Source organism: Copadichromis virginalis, linkage group LG3, assembly GCF_057382275.1.
Source record: "Copadichromis virginalis isolate Kocher_CV1m ecotype Utaka linkage group LG3, C_Virginalis_male_GT1.1, whole genome shotgun sequence".
Taxonomy (NCBI): Eukaryota; Metazoa; Chordata; class Actinopteri; order Cichliformes; family Cichlidae; genus Copadichromis; species Copadichromis virginalis.
The window spans coordinates 38,789,374-38,802,398 of NC_140620.1; the positions used below are offsets into that span (position 1 = coordinate 38,789,374).

The 13,025-nt window shown below is 42.5% G+C and overlaps 1 protein-coding gene across 1 annotated transcript; it reads right to left on the minus strand.

Moving 5' to 3' along the window:
• Positions 1-2,220: 2,220 nt before the first annotated feature.
• LOC146714592 (permeability factor 2-like) lies at positions 2,221-4,281 on the minus strand. Its single transcript, XM_085452745.1, has 4 exons — positions 4,067-4,281; positions 3,807-3,915; positions 3,627-3,701; positions 2,221-3,208 (listed from the first exon to the last, which is right to left on the minus strand). The coding sequence occupies exons 1-4, from the start codon at positions 4,131-4,133 to the stop codon at positions 3,127-3,129; spliced, it is 333 nt and encodes a 110-aa protein (XP_085308871.1). The 5' UTR covers positions 4,134-4,281; the 3' UTR covers positions 2,221-3,126.
• Between the last annotated feature and the right edge of the window lie 8,744 nt (positions 4,282-13,025).

The following is a 13,025-nucleotide window of genomic DNA, read 5'->3' on the forward strand; positions in this document are numbered from 1 at the left end:
TCACTCCTGGCAGAAACCCACGACAGGCTCAGCTCCCAGTTCCCAAAACCTCAGATAACTTTTTCACATCTGGAGTTTGGAAATGTGTTATTATTATTATTCCCATGTTCAACTCCTTACAGGAAGCAGTGACTTAAACACAAAATCAAGGCTAATAAATTTAGTCTTGGCACGAAACAGTTTTCACCAGCTAAATGTGGAAGAGTGATGTTTTATCCCCTCACTTCTTACAAGATTAATGGTTATGTCTTCAGAACCCGACACACCTTTTCATGCAGGATTCAGATTCAGTGATTTCGAGTTCATGATGAAGCTGTTTGAGTCACACATGTGTATCATGTTCTTGCATCGTGTTTAAGCTAAATTTTTAAAGCAAACTGCAAAATTATCATAGTAAACAGTTCACAGTGTTGACACTGAACACTGACGATCAAGCCTCATTTTTAGAGAGCAAAATGTTCAGTGTTCTTAAAATCTCAGAATTGGTTGTTTTATCATCATCATCATCATCATCGTTTATTTGTATAGCACTTTAAGAACACACCAGGCAGACCAAAGTGCTGAACAACACAGATCAAAACAACAACCAAATTAAAAATACCATAAAATCATTACAAACAATAAAATAAATAAGAAGGTGTCAGTTTCCTACAGAGTTAAAAGCCAGGGAATAAAAATAGGTTTTCAATCTGGACTTAAAGACCTGCACTGATGACGCTTGTCTAATTTGGAGGGGAAGGTTATTCCAGAGCATCGGAGCCGCAATTGAAAAGGCACGGTCTCCTCTGCATTTCAGCCGCGACTTAGGGACCGACAGCAGCAGCTGCTCAGCTGAACGGAGCGAGCGAGGAGGAACATGTGACTTCAGCAAGTCAGTTAAGTACACAGGAGCCAGACCATTTAAAGATTTAAAAACCAATAAAAGGACCTTAAAACGAACCCTAAAATCAATGGGAAGCCAATGCAAGGAAGCCAGAACCGGAGTGATGTGATCGAATTTCCTACTACCGGTTAAAAATCGCGCTGCCGCGTTTTGCACTAACTGCAGGCGTGACAAGGTGCCCGACCCGACCCCTATTAAAAGGGAATTACAATAGTCCAGACGTGAGGTGATAAAAGCATGAATAAGAGTTTCCAAATTGGGTTTGGAAAGGAAAGGCTTAACCTTCGACAGGCGTCTGAGGTGATAAAAAGCTGATTTTACCACCCCACTTACATGACCTTCAAAAGTAAGCGCAGAATCAAGTTTAACACCAAGATTAGTGACTGAACTTTTCAGATGAGAGGTCAAATCACCAAAATCAACATCTGGAGAATCAGTAGAACGATGCGGGCCATATAAAATTGCTTCCGTTTTGCGACCATTAAAATTCAAAAAATTATTTGCCATCCATAATTTAATATCGCTAAGACAGTCAAGGAGTGATTGACATGGGGAGGTATCCAAATGACTAAAAGGTAAGTAAAGCTGACAGTCATCGGCATACAAATGAAATGACACTCCGTGTTTACGAAAAATCGCACCAAGGGGGAGTAAATACAGCGAGAAAAGTAATGGCCCAAGGATAGATCCCTGGGGCACACCCCAAAGCAGAGGGGCCACAGAGGAAGCGGCCAACCCCAGCTTGACACAAAAACTCCTTTCGGAAAGATATGATTTTATCCATGACAATGCCAGATCAGAAATTCCCACACAGTGATGTAAGCGGGAGATCAGCAGGTCGTGGTCCACTGTGTCAAATGCAGCTGTCATATCCAATAAGACAAGCACAGCATATTTACCACGATCAGTAGCAACAAGAATGTCATTCATAACTTTAACAAGAGCTGTCTCCGTACTGTGAAAGGGCTTAAAACCAGATTGGAAAATTTCAGACAATTGCGAGTCGCTCAAATAATCCAACAGTTGGGTATGTACAATCCTCTCCAAGATCTTGCTTAAAAAGGGAAGTTTGGAGATAGGTCTAAAATTTGACATAGTAGAACTATCAAGGCCAGGTTTCTTAAGTAAGGGGTGTATGACTGCATGTTTAAACCCACTAGGAACTTGACCGGTTAACAGACTAGTATTGATAATTTTCAGGATATAAGGTCCAAGGATGGGAAATACTTTTTGGAGAAAGCGGGGAGTAACAACATCATTTTTTAGATATGAAAGAGGAGATTGTGTCACAATGTGCAAGGTTAAGGACCCAGATACTGGACTCAAAGGCAAGAAAGTGAAGCAAACAGAAAACAACCTTTATTTCAGTCACTGAGAATCCAAAAATATACATGTTATAAAAATAATCCAGAACAGACCAACGATGAAATGAAATAAAACACAAAACACAAAGGCTGCACTCGAGGGAAGGAAAACAGAGGGGTGAACTATGAAGCGAGCTCAAGTGGATCTCTCATATCAGCTGGTTTGGAGAGCTTTGGTTTAAAATCAGAGGAGCCACTCTTGATGATAAGTGCATTAAAAAAAGAATAAAAAATCCCAAATACTTAAACATGTATCCAGTCCAACAGCTGAACAATGTTCACTGTTTACTGTTTCCATGTCCATCCCTTTATGACCACAGTGTACACATCTTCTGAAGGCTACTTCCTGCAGTGTAATAATAATAATGGATTGGATTTATATAGCGCTTTTCTAGGCACCCAAAGCGCTTTACAATACCACTATTCATTCACTCTCACATTCATACACTGGTGGAGGCAAGCTACAGTTATAGCCACAGCTGCCCTGGGGCAGACTGACAGAAGCGAGGCTGCCATATCGCGCCATCGGCCCCTCTGGCCAACACCAGTAGGCAAGTAGGGTAAAGTGTCTTGCCCAAGGACACAACGACCAGGACAGAGAGCCCAGGGATCGAACTGGCGACCTTCCGGTTACAGATGCGAGTCCCAACCCCCTGAGCCACGGTCGCCCAATGAACCATATCTCACAACTCAAGCTGGTGTCCTGAACATGACAGTGAGATGACTGCATGTAAATGACCTCCAGAGTCACCAGATTTCAGTCCCATAGACCACGGTGGGATGTGGTGGACAAATCTGCACCGGATCTCGGCTGCTTCTTCTTCTCATTAAGTGATGTCTGGTTTCTTTTGTGTAACAGTAATAAACATGCAAAGTGCATCATAATGAGTTTGACACTGTGGCTGATGATGTGGTTGTTTGGGGGCTGACGGTCGTCTTATGCTGACTTTTCTTCTGCCTCCTGTGAAGACAACAAATCACAGACGTGAGACCTTGAAGCTCCAGTGATAGTGAACAGATTCATAACTCATAACACTCAAGCAGTGATTTCTCTCTTAACTTCTTCACCTTCTAAATTATGAGAATGACGATCCTGAATTTTACTTGCAAAAACACGATAAAGCCGTTCAATTATTGTAGCTTGTTAATTGTTCATCCATCAGATTTGTCCTGTGACCCAGAAGCAGTTTTCATCCTGAGCTTTGAACTATTACTCTAAAACCATCAGTATTTTTAATCACTGATGTGCAGAGCCTCGCACGATGCTCCAAAGTGACTGTTGATGTTCCTGTTTTAACTTCACTGACTTCCTCTATAACATTTAACTCACATTAAGTTGAACACCAGTGAATGATAGAAAAAACATCTGTGTGACTTACAGTTTTTCTAGCAGCATTATGGTGAATTTAGACTGAGGATCGAGACACCGTTCACTCCCATCCTTCAGTGTGACACTGTAACATGTAAAGAAAGCTTTGATATAAAAACACTTTATAAACAATCCTTATTAATGACTGAGCTCTTATTAATAATGTGCTCCTGTCACTGTGGGCACTTACATGACTTCTCTCCTGTTGCAGTATGGACGAGGCTCATCCAGCTTGAGTTGAGTGATGAGAGCGATCTTTACAGACTTACTGGTGTTCAAACACCGGCACCTTGGAATAACTGGAAAAGGTAGAAAGTGATAAATAAGGTTAAACTGCTGCAGTTTCATATTTTACTTAAACATAACTATATTTAAATTGATTTGTTTTCATAATTCAGCTCCACTCAAGATGCACAGATACACCAAAGTTTTCCATAAAAACACACTTACAATGTGAAGTGCAAAGGGCCATGCAGGCCAGGAGAACGATGCACTGGATGGCAACACTTGTCTTCATCTTAAAGCTTTTAAATTATTGAGTGGAGGATCTACTGAAGGCTCAGTCTTCAACTGGTTTGTTCTTCTCAGATATGAAGGATCTCTGCTGCTGTGCGTCTCCTTCACTTCTCGAGCTGCCTGAGTGTGCAGGACTGTGAGGTTCATCATCTCTGAACTCCTTATATACACTCACAGCTGGGTGGACTCTTGCCAAGGATGTCTTCCTAAGAAGTGGCTGCAAAAATCTGTTTCCTGTCCTCTCACAGTAGAAATCCAGTGGCTGTGTTGTACTTTCAATTCCTGTTAGCAGCTCCTCATTGCATCACATTTGAGTTTACAAATATCCAAATCCAAGGAAAGTTGTTCAACTTTGACTTTCAGCGAGACCATACAGCTGTGTTGCAGTGGACCTTGAAGGCTGGAGGGGCAGATAGTCAAGATGTTCTTGTACCTGGGCTCTGGGACTCTGGGACAATCTGTACTTCACATGCAGAGTTGGTCTACAAAAAGACCAAACAGTGTATTTTTCTTATGAAGCCTCTTTATGAAAGACAGAATAATTACATGGCTGTATACCCGGGTTATATAAAACTGCCAACACTGCATCCTGGTATTAGTGGAGAAATTGACAGTTCACAAAAAGCAATGAGAAACCAACAAAAAATACTGCTGCCTCCAATAAAGATGCTTCACACTCATGTTTTTTCTCCCTGGAGGCATCTTTATTAGACAGCGGCTTCAGAGCATCTCCGGCCACGGCAACCAGTTTTAAAGTAATGCACATAAACCTGTCCTCCTTAGTCACTTATCTTGTATCTAAAGTTCAGTCTCTCAGGCTGCAAGTTGTAATCAATCATGTGCAAGTTCACTAAGGGAGATCTGTAATCAGTGATCTGCCTGCTTTCGTAGGTGTTCGGCTGCTAGTCTGTCCTCTACAACTAGGGTTGCCAACTCCCTGAAAAATAAATAAGGGACACCTCGTGGCCAGGGCCGGGCAACCCAGTTGTCTTCACCCTTCCCAGTGTGGTGAATTTTCTAGCTCTTTTTTTGTGTGTGAAATTATTTTTTTTAACCATTTGACTTGAAGTTGATTTAAGTAGATGCATATTCTATTCTTTGTGATATGAACACATGTGAAACAAATGATCATTTAGCCATTTATTTTTAGCTCAAAATGACAACATTAACACAGTAAAACAGGTCTCTTTCTTAAACAGAAGCCTGTCATGCTTAACTTTTGAGAATATAAGTAAATCTTTCTTTAAAAGAACTCTGTCCTGCTTAACTTAAAATAATAGAAAACAATAGAAAGAAAAATATTCTTGTAACAGTGCACATTTAGTGCATTTAGTACAATTGGCTTCAGTTGAGGTATTATTTCAGCTTTTCTAATGCTAATCAGCTGCTCCTGTTTGTAAACCCGCTTGTTCCCATGATTACGCATCATAACTCATCATCATTATTCACCTATGTATTACTTTTATGTATTGATTACAACAAATAGATGACTATCTATCCTTGCAGTCGTTTATTACACAAAATAAATTATATTATCACACTTCTGGCCACATAGCGCTGATATTCATTGCACATGCCCATATTAACTTTTTCCAGCCAGGTGTTTTCCTTTTCCCATTCTTCCCTTTCTCTGAGGGGAACAAACATTGCTGCTCTAATGCTGGGCTCACACTGTGCGGTTTTAGGCCCATTTTGAGCCGATTTTTGAGTCGTGCGACGGTTTTGGCGATCGGCCCGATTTTGGCCTTCATCGTGCGTCGTGTAGTATACGTGGGGTAACGAGAAGTGATTAACACCTCACGACCAGCTCCCGATCATCAATCGCTCGTGAGGGTCTCACCACAGCCGCTCACACTGCTCACGCGCAAACACGTAAACGTCGGTGAAAAAGACGTTGCAGCACGGCTGTGCAGCGTGTGATCTGGACACAAGCGATGGAGGCACAACTTGTAGAACTTTGAAAAGCTCATCCGAGCCTTTTCCATGTGGCATCACAAAATGATCACGACCACAACAACCGTGAAAATAGTTGGATTTACACTGCTGCTCAATCACAGCTGCCTGATCAATGTTTTTCATTAGCAATTTAGCAAAGTTGATGGTGGTGGTGTGTCTGTGTGAGTGAAAGACAGAGAGAGAGAGCGAGCGACAGATTTTCTGTTATAACCTTAATTTTATGGAGGCACAGTGTGAGCTCTCAGGTCGCATCAGAGCATCGGGCGGTATAGTGGAAGACCCTGCATCGTGACCTACCAACTTCTAACCCTGCGAGTCAATCGTGCAGTTTGAGCAGGAGCTGAATAACGTGACTGAAAAAATCGCACAGTGTTTGCCCAGCTTTAGGTGTACTGTCGTCCGAGACTTGCACCGCAGTGTCGGCGTTTGTTTCCCTGTTGGCCATGCTTCTTGTTGTGGTCATCTGTTGTCTTCCGGTATTTTCTCCGCAAGCGACCTTTCCTCGACCAATGAGATGAGCGGTAATCTGAATTGTCATACTCGAATTGTCATAAGTGTGCTGTCAGCTCATTGGTCACAAAGCAGGAGAGGGGCTGGGAATTATGTTTTCAAACAAAGCGTTAATTCCATTAAAAGTTATAGACTACTTTTGATTCTCACTGTATTACGGGACAAAGTGCGTCCCTTATTAGCTCAATACGGGACGTGTACTTTTGTTTCGAAATACGGGACGATTCCGTATTTTAAGGGACGGTTGGCAACCCTATCTACAACACTTCCACTTTACCACACTGCTGACATCACAGCTCTAGTACAATCATCTTCTTGACCAACTTCTTCGAGCCAGTCAGCCCCCGTTCAGCGTACTTTATATCTCAGCTCTCTTGTGTTATTCTGCCTTTCTGACTCTCATTCACTCAGCCCACCTACTTCCCATCTCTCACTTCATGCTGGTCACTCAGAGCTCCATCCAAGCCTCCACCTTCACCACCACCTGCGTCTAGACTCATTCCTGTCAGTGCTGAGGTTCTGATGGGTTCATATGTGGGACCTGAATTACCTGCTGGAGGGGGATTGTGGGATTGAAATAAAAGGTCTGGATATTTTGACCAATTTCCTAACACTACTGCTGGCTTGGAGCCAACACTACTACTCTGGAATTAATGTGAGTAATGACGAGTAACCGGCAACTGGCTCAAAACCAGCTATACTGACAGCATTGACCTCTGTGATTTTTCGCAAGCAGAGTGAGTCATTTCCTTGCTGGCAGACACCCAGCACATTCCTCTGCAGTCATCCAGCTAACAATGCAGGCAGAGTCTTTATACAGTCAGTATTTGGCAGATGTAAGTGATTTTCCATTAGATGATAAGGAGAAAGTGAAATGCAGGTGAGTATGTCACGGTCTGGGCTGTATTTCCAAGTCTTAGTGTCTAGTCTGCACGCTGAAGAATGTCATGCTTCCAGTTTTATTTTGATAGCCCCTGTCCTGTGCGAATTATGTCTAGATTAGCTTTTTTTTTCTCATTATGTCTATGTATTTTAATCCTCACTCTTCCCCTGCTTGTTGTCGCTTTGTTAACCTTCATGTGGTCGCTCTGCTGTGTGTTTTTCCTCTGTGCCCCTCTTTCAGTTAAAATTCCCATCTTGGAGTCCTGCATTTGGGTCCTACATCCTGCCTGCCACACAGCTGAACCATGACAGAGTATTGTACACAGAATACAATATGAGTTAATATAGATCAGCGGTCCCCAACCTTTTTTGCGCCACGGACCGGTTTATGCCCGACAATATTTTCACGGACCGGCCTTTAAGGTGTCGCGGATAAGTACAACAAAATAAAACTACCGAAAAAAAGAAGATTTATTCATACCACACGTGAAAAGACCCAGGAAAACCAAGTTAACGATAAAAACGATAACAAAATAACGCTGAAAACCGATAAAAACCCTAAAAACCATACATTTCACACCAGAGCCTCAACTCTCGCGGCCCGGTACCAAACGACTCACGGACTGGTACCGGTCCGAGGCCCAGGGGTTGGGGACCACTGATTTAGATCCATGAGCACTTATAAGATGAATCATGATCATTTTTAGCTAAAAGACAGTGTGGTAGGACTCGACTTAAGCGGTCAAAGAAGTGCAGGAGACTGATGCTGTCCAGTGTAGCAAGTGATTTATTCACCATTCTGTGGCCCAAGAATATTTACAAAGAAACAAATAAGAAACTCAACTCTATAATTAACTCAATTCAAATAAACATAACTGAACTTAAATCAACGGAAATTAAGGTCAAACTGCACACAGCTACACTGACCTGAACCCTTCTTCTGAAACACCTGAGTTCGTCTGCTTAAATAGTCCCCTTAATCAAACACTTTCTCCTCTGGACTATTCCATTCAGTAGGTAGGTGAGATGAACATGATTATATTCATCCTCTACTACTCCTCTTGACTGGCAACATAAACTCTGGTGTAATCAATACATATCACAACATTAAATCTATTTCTTTATAAACCCTTTAAAATCAACTTTATTAAATTATAAGAATTCTTCCCCTCCTGCCCTTGGTCCCTTCCTGGGACCTCAGATGAACCCAGAAGGTATAAAGCAGGAAGTAGAACTACATTTCCTCCTTTTGCTTCTGGAAGACAGGTAGGTAAAGGTAAGTTCAAAACAATACAAATTAACAGTTGAAATAAATAACATGTTAACTTAACAAACTTGCATGAATTGATTTAAACCAAGATGTTATATTATATAATCTGTAAAAGTGCAGAACATAAACAAACCCGGGATAGTAGATGTTTGCCTATTGCAGATTACATGTGAAATATGGTTAAATCAAAACAAGAATGTTAACTAAGAATGTAGACAAATGGTCTTCTCACCCACTTTGTCACAGACAGATTTAGTTATGTGTGAAAACAAAATTAAATCTCTTGCCTTGTGTAGATAAGTTAGTGAAACTAACTGATCAGCCGTCTTGTTAGACAGCATACATCCCCTTTATTGCACGTCCATTACCAGACTTGCTGCTGTTGCTTACAGGCCACAGTATAATAAGTAGTGAACCTGACAGCTAATAGTATAAAGGGAAATTCTGATTATGCACTTTCAGCTCATGGGCCACTTCAGACAGCCTGTTTACCTGCAGTGAGCGGCTGTTGTTAGATGGAGGCAGTGTCAGTCCTGCATGGATCATCCGGTCTGTGTGCTTCTCTGACTCATTTTGTTGTTGGTCTGTTGGTGAAGTTCTAGCATAGTGGGATTTATCTCACCTTATTAAACATTAGTTAATCAGGAAAGCTGACTTTGTTCTTTCCAGTCTACAAGAGACTTTGTCAGTTCACCATCATCACCAGTGTTTTACTCTTATTTGCTTTTGTTTTTATTGTTTCAAAGAGTGGGGTTTGTCAGGGAGTTTGTGCTGGTGTTTATAAGAATCATTTTCCAGCATGTATGCTTAACTTATGGAGACACCACTGGCACCACTGTTTTTGACAGTATTCACAATCATGCTCCTGTGCAGTGCTCCAAAATCCTAGCTGTACATTTCTTGGATGATGCTGTGAATCCGTCGAATGTTCACCAGGAATGGGAGAAGTGTAAAAAAAACACCACCAAAAAAAATCCACACGACATAGACAACCGTATGGGCAATTTAGAGTTTCCAATTAACCTAGCCCCACTAACTGCATGTCTTTGGACTTTTGGAGGAACCTGAAATGAACCCACGCAAGCATCCAAACTCCACACAGAAAGACCCCGGCCTGATGGTAGAACTGAACTCAGGATCTTCTTGCTGTGAGGCAACAGTGCTAACCACCGTGACACCATATTTTGTTTTCATTTTTGATTTCTGTGGTAACTTTTCCAGGCGCTCTTGTAAGTCATTGTTTACTTTGCATATGATGAAACACTTTCACCACACGTCTTCAGAACAATCCATTCCTACTAAAAGGAAGTAATATTTTTAAACTAAAGTGTAAAAGAGTGTCAGCGTTTTCTGCCGACAAGAGCAATGTACATTTTTTTCTTTCTGACTGAATAGTTTTTGTTTATTATCTAGGAAGGAGTATTAGGGCCAAATTAAGAAAAAAATGATTATTTTGTTTAAATATTTTTCACTTACCTCTGCCAAACGCTGACTGTATAAAGACTCTATCTGCATGGTTTGCCAGGGAAATACAGAGGAATGTGCTGGGTGTCTGCCAGCAGGGATACGGCTCACTCTGCTCATGAGATAACACAGGCCAATACTGTCACAATGCTGGTTTTGAGCCAGTTGCCGGTGTTACTCATATTACTCACATGAACTCCAGAGTAGTACTGTTGACTCCAAGCAGGCAGTAGTGCAGGGAAATTGGTCAAAATATCCGTCCGTCTGTCTGTCGATAACTTGTCTCCACCAGTGTGTGAATGTGAGAGTGAATGAATAGTGGAATTGTAAAAGCGCTTTGAGGGTCTCGAAAAGCGCTATATAAATGCAATCCATTATCTATCTATCTATCTATCTATCTATCTATCTATCTATCTATCTATCTATCTATCTATCTATCTATCTATCTATCTATCTATCTATCTATCTATCTATCTATCTATCTATCTATCTATCTATCTATCTATCTATCTATCTATCTATCTATCTATCTATCTATCTAGGTGTGACTGGGGCCAGACACATGCTGTGTGAAATAAAACGAGTCCATGATGCTAAGAAAACTTCTGGCAAAGAGGTCAGAGGTCATCATCAATGTGTATATTAAAATCCCCAATTATTAACAATCTGGACAACTTCAAGATGGAAGACAAAAAGTCACTGAACTCCCTTAAAAATGGACTGTTAGGTCCAGGTGGATGATACACTACAGCACAGTAACATGGATCTTTAATTCCAATTTTAACCAGCTGTAGTTCAAACGATGAAAATTTTTCAACCATTAATGAGCGACAGTGAAACCAGTTTCGACACACCACAGCCAGACCTCCTCCACGACCAAAATGCCGCGGCCGACTGATGAAGGAGTACCCGCCCATGCAAAGTTCGATAAGGGAAGAATAGTCACCATCACGCTGCCAGGTTTCAGTTAAAAATAAAAAATCCAGCTTTTTGGAAAGAATAAGATCGTTCAACAAGAACATTTTATTTGTCATAGATCGGGCATTGAGAAGCGCCATGCTCAATGAGGAATAAGTCAAACCATTACCGAAACTGACCCGTTTTAGGGGATGTAGAAACTGCGGGTTCGATCTGTGACGATAATAGATACCACTTGCTGCTGGGGCAGAGGGCCGAATAACCGGAGAGTCTGGATGAACACTCCTAAGGTAACACGATCTCATAAGTCCAGGTCTTGCAAAATCCAGCAGGGACAGGGAAAAAAATTCACCTCCGAACAAGCAAACTGAGCACCAGAAATGCTCGACGTCGCTTATCTGCTAATCCTCGTCTCTCAAGATAAATCAAGCTTGTGATTGTTTGAAACATTTGCTGCCAACTGAAATTTTGCACACATGCTCTGCAGAAGATGAATCGCTGTCAGTTTGTTGGCTCTGGAGTTGCATGTTTAATCAGAACAGGTTGGCTGCTAATGAATAGATGTGTAAGCAAATTGAATACACTTCACTCAGAAATGCCATCCATTCTGTGTCTTCCACTTAATGTTGTCGGGGTCGCAGTTGGGGTGGGGTGGCTGGAGCCTGTCCTGGAAATGCTTCACTGCAAATGAAATTACACAATTTAAACGTGATCATATTTTATTTGCGCAAAGTGTGTAAATAAAACACCTTCTTGTCTTTACCTTTCACATTAAAAGTCCCTGATGTTAGAAGGTGCAATTGTTATAGCACCTTCTAACATTAATAAAGTCTCATCTCAGGTTTTAGTTTTTCTTTTGTCAATGAATTGCCTAAAATCTACTAATGAAGCTGAAATATGCAGCTGACTATAAAAAGCGTATAAAAAAATAAAGTCTGTGAAATGGTTGCATTAGTTGCATGAATTATATGTTGCATGTTTATCATCTTTTTAGTTGCAGTCCAGTTACAGTAAAGTAGGATTTCTTCCATCCATCCATCTTCATCCGCTTTATCCGGAGCCGGGTCGCGGGGGCAGCAGCCTAAGCAAAGAGGCCCAGACCTCCCTCTCCCCAGCCACCTCCTCCAGCTCATCCGGGGGAACACCAAGGCGTTCCCAGGCCAGCCGAGAGATATAATCTCTCCAGCGTGTCCTGGGTCTGCCCCGGGGCCTCCTCCCGGTGGGACATGCCTGGAACACCTCACCCAGGAGGCGCCCAGGGGGCATCCTTGTCAGATGCCCGAACCACCTCAGCTGGCTCCTTTCGATGTGGAGCAGCAGCTGCTCTACTCTGAGCCCCTCCCGGATGGCCGAACTTCTCACCCTATCTCTAAGGGAGAGGCCAGCCACCCTTCGGAGGAAGCTCATTTCCGCCACTTGTATCCGCGATCTCGTTCTTTCGGTCACTACCCACAGCTCGTGGCCATAGGTGAGGGTAGGGACGTAGATCGACTGGTAAATTGAGAGCTTCGCTTTTACACTCAGCTCCCTCTTCACCACGACGGACCAGTGCAGTGTCCGCATTACTGCAGCTGCAGCCCCAATCCGTCTGTCGATCTCCGGCTCCCTTCTCCCATCACTCGCGAACAAGACCCCGAGATACTTGAACTCCTCCACTTGGGGCAGGAACTCATCCCCGACCCGGAGTGGGCACTCCACCCTTTTCCGGCTGAGAACCATGGCCTCAGATTTGGAGGTGCTGATCCTCATTCCCGCTGCTTCACACTCGGCTGCGAACCGTTCCAGTGCGAGCTGGAGGCCCTCACCCGATGAAGCCAACAGAACCACATCATCTGCAAAAATCAGAGATGAGATTCTGAGGCCACCGAAGCGAAAGCCCTCCGCCACTTGGCT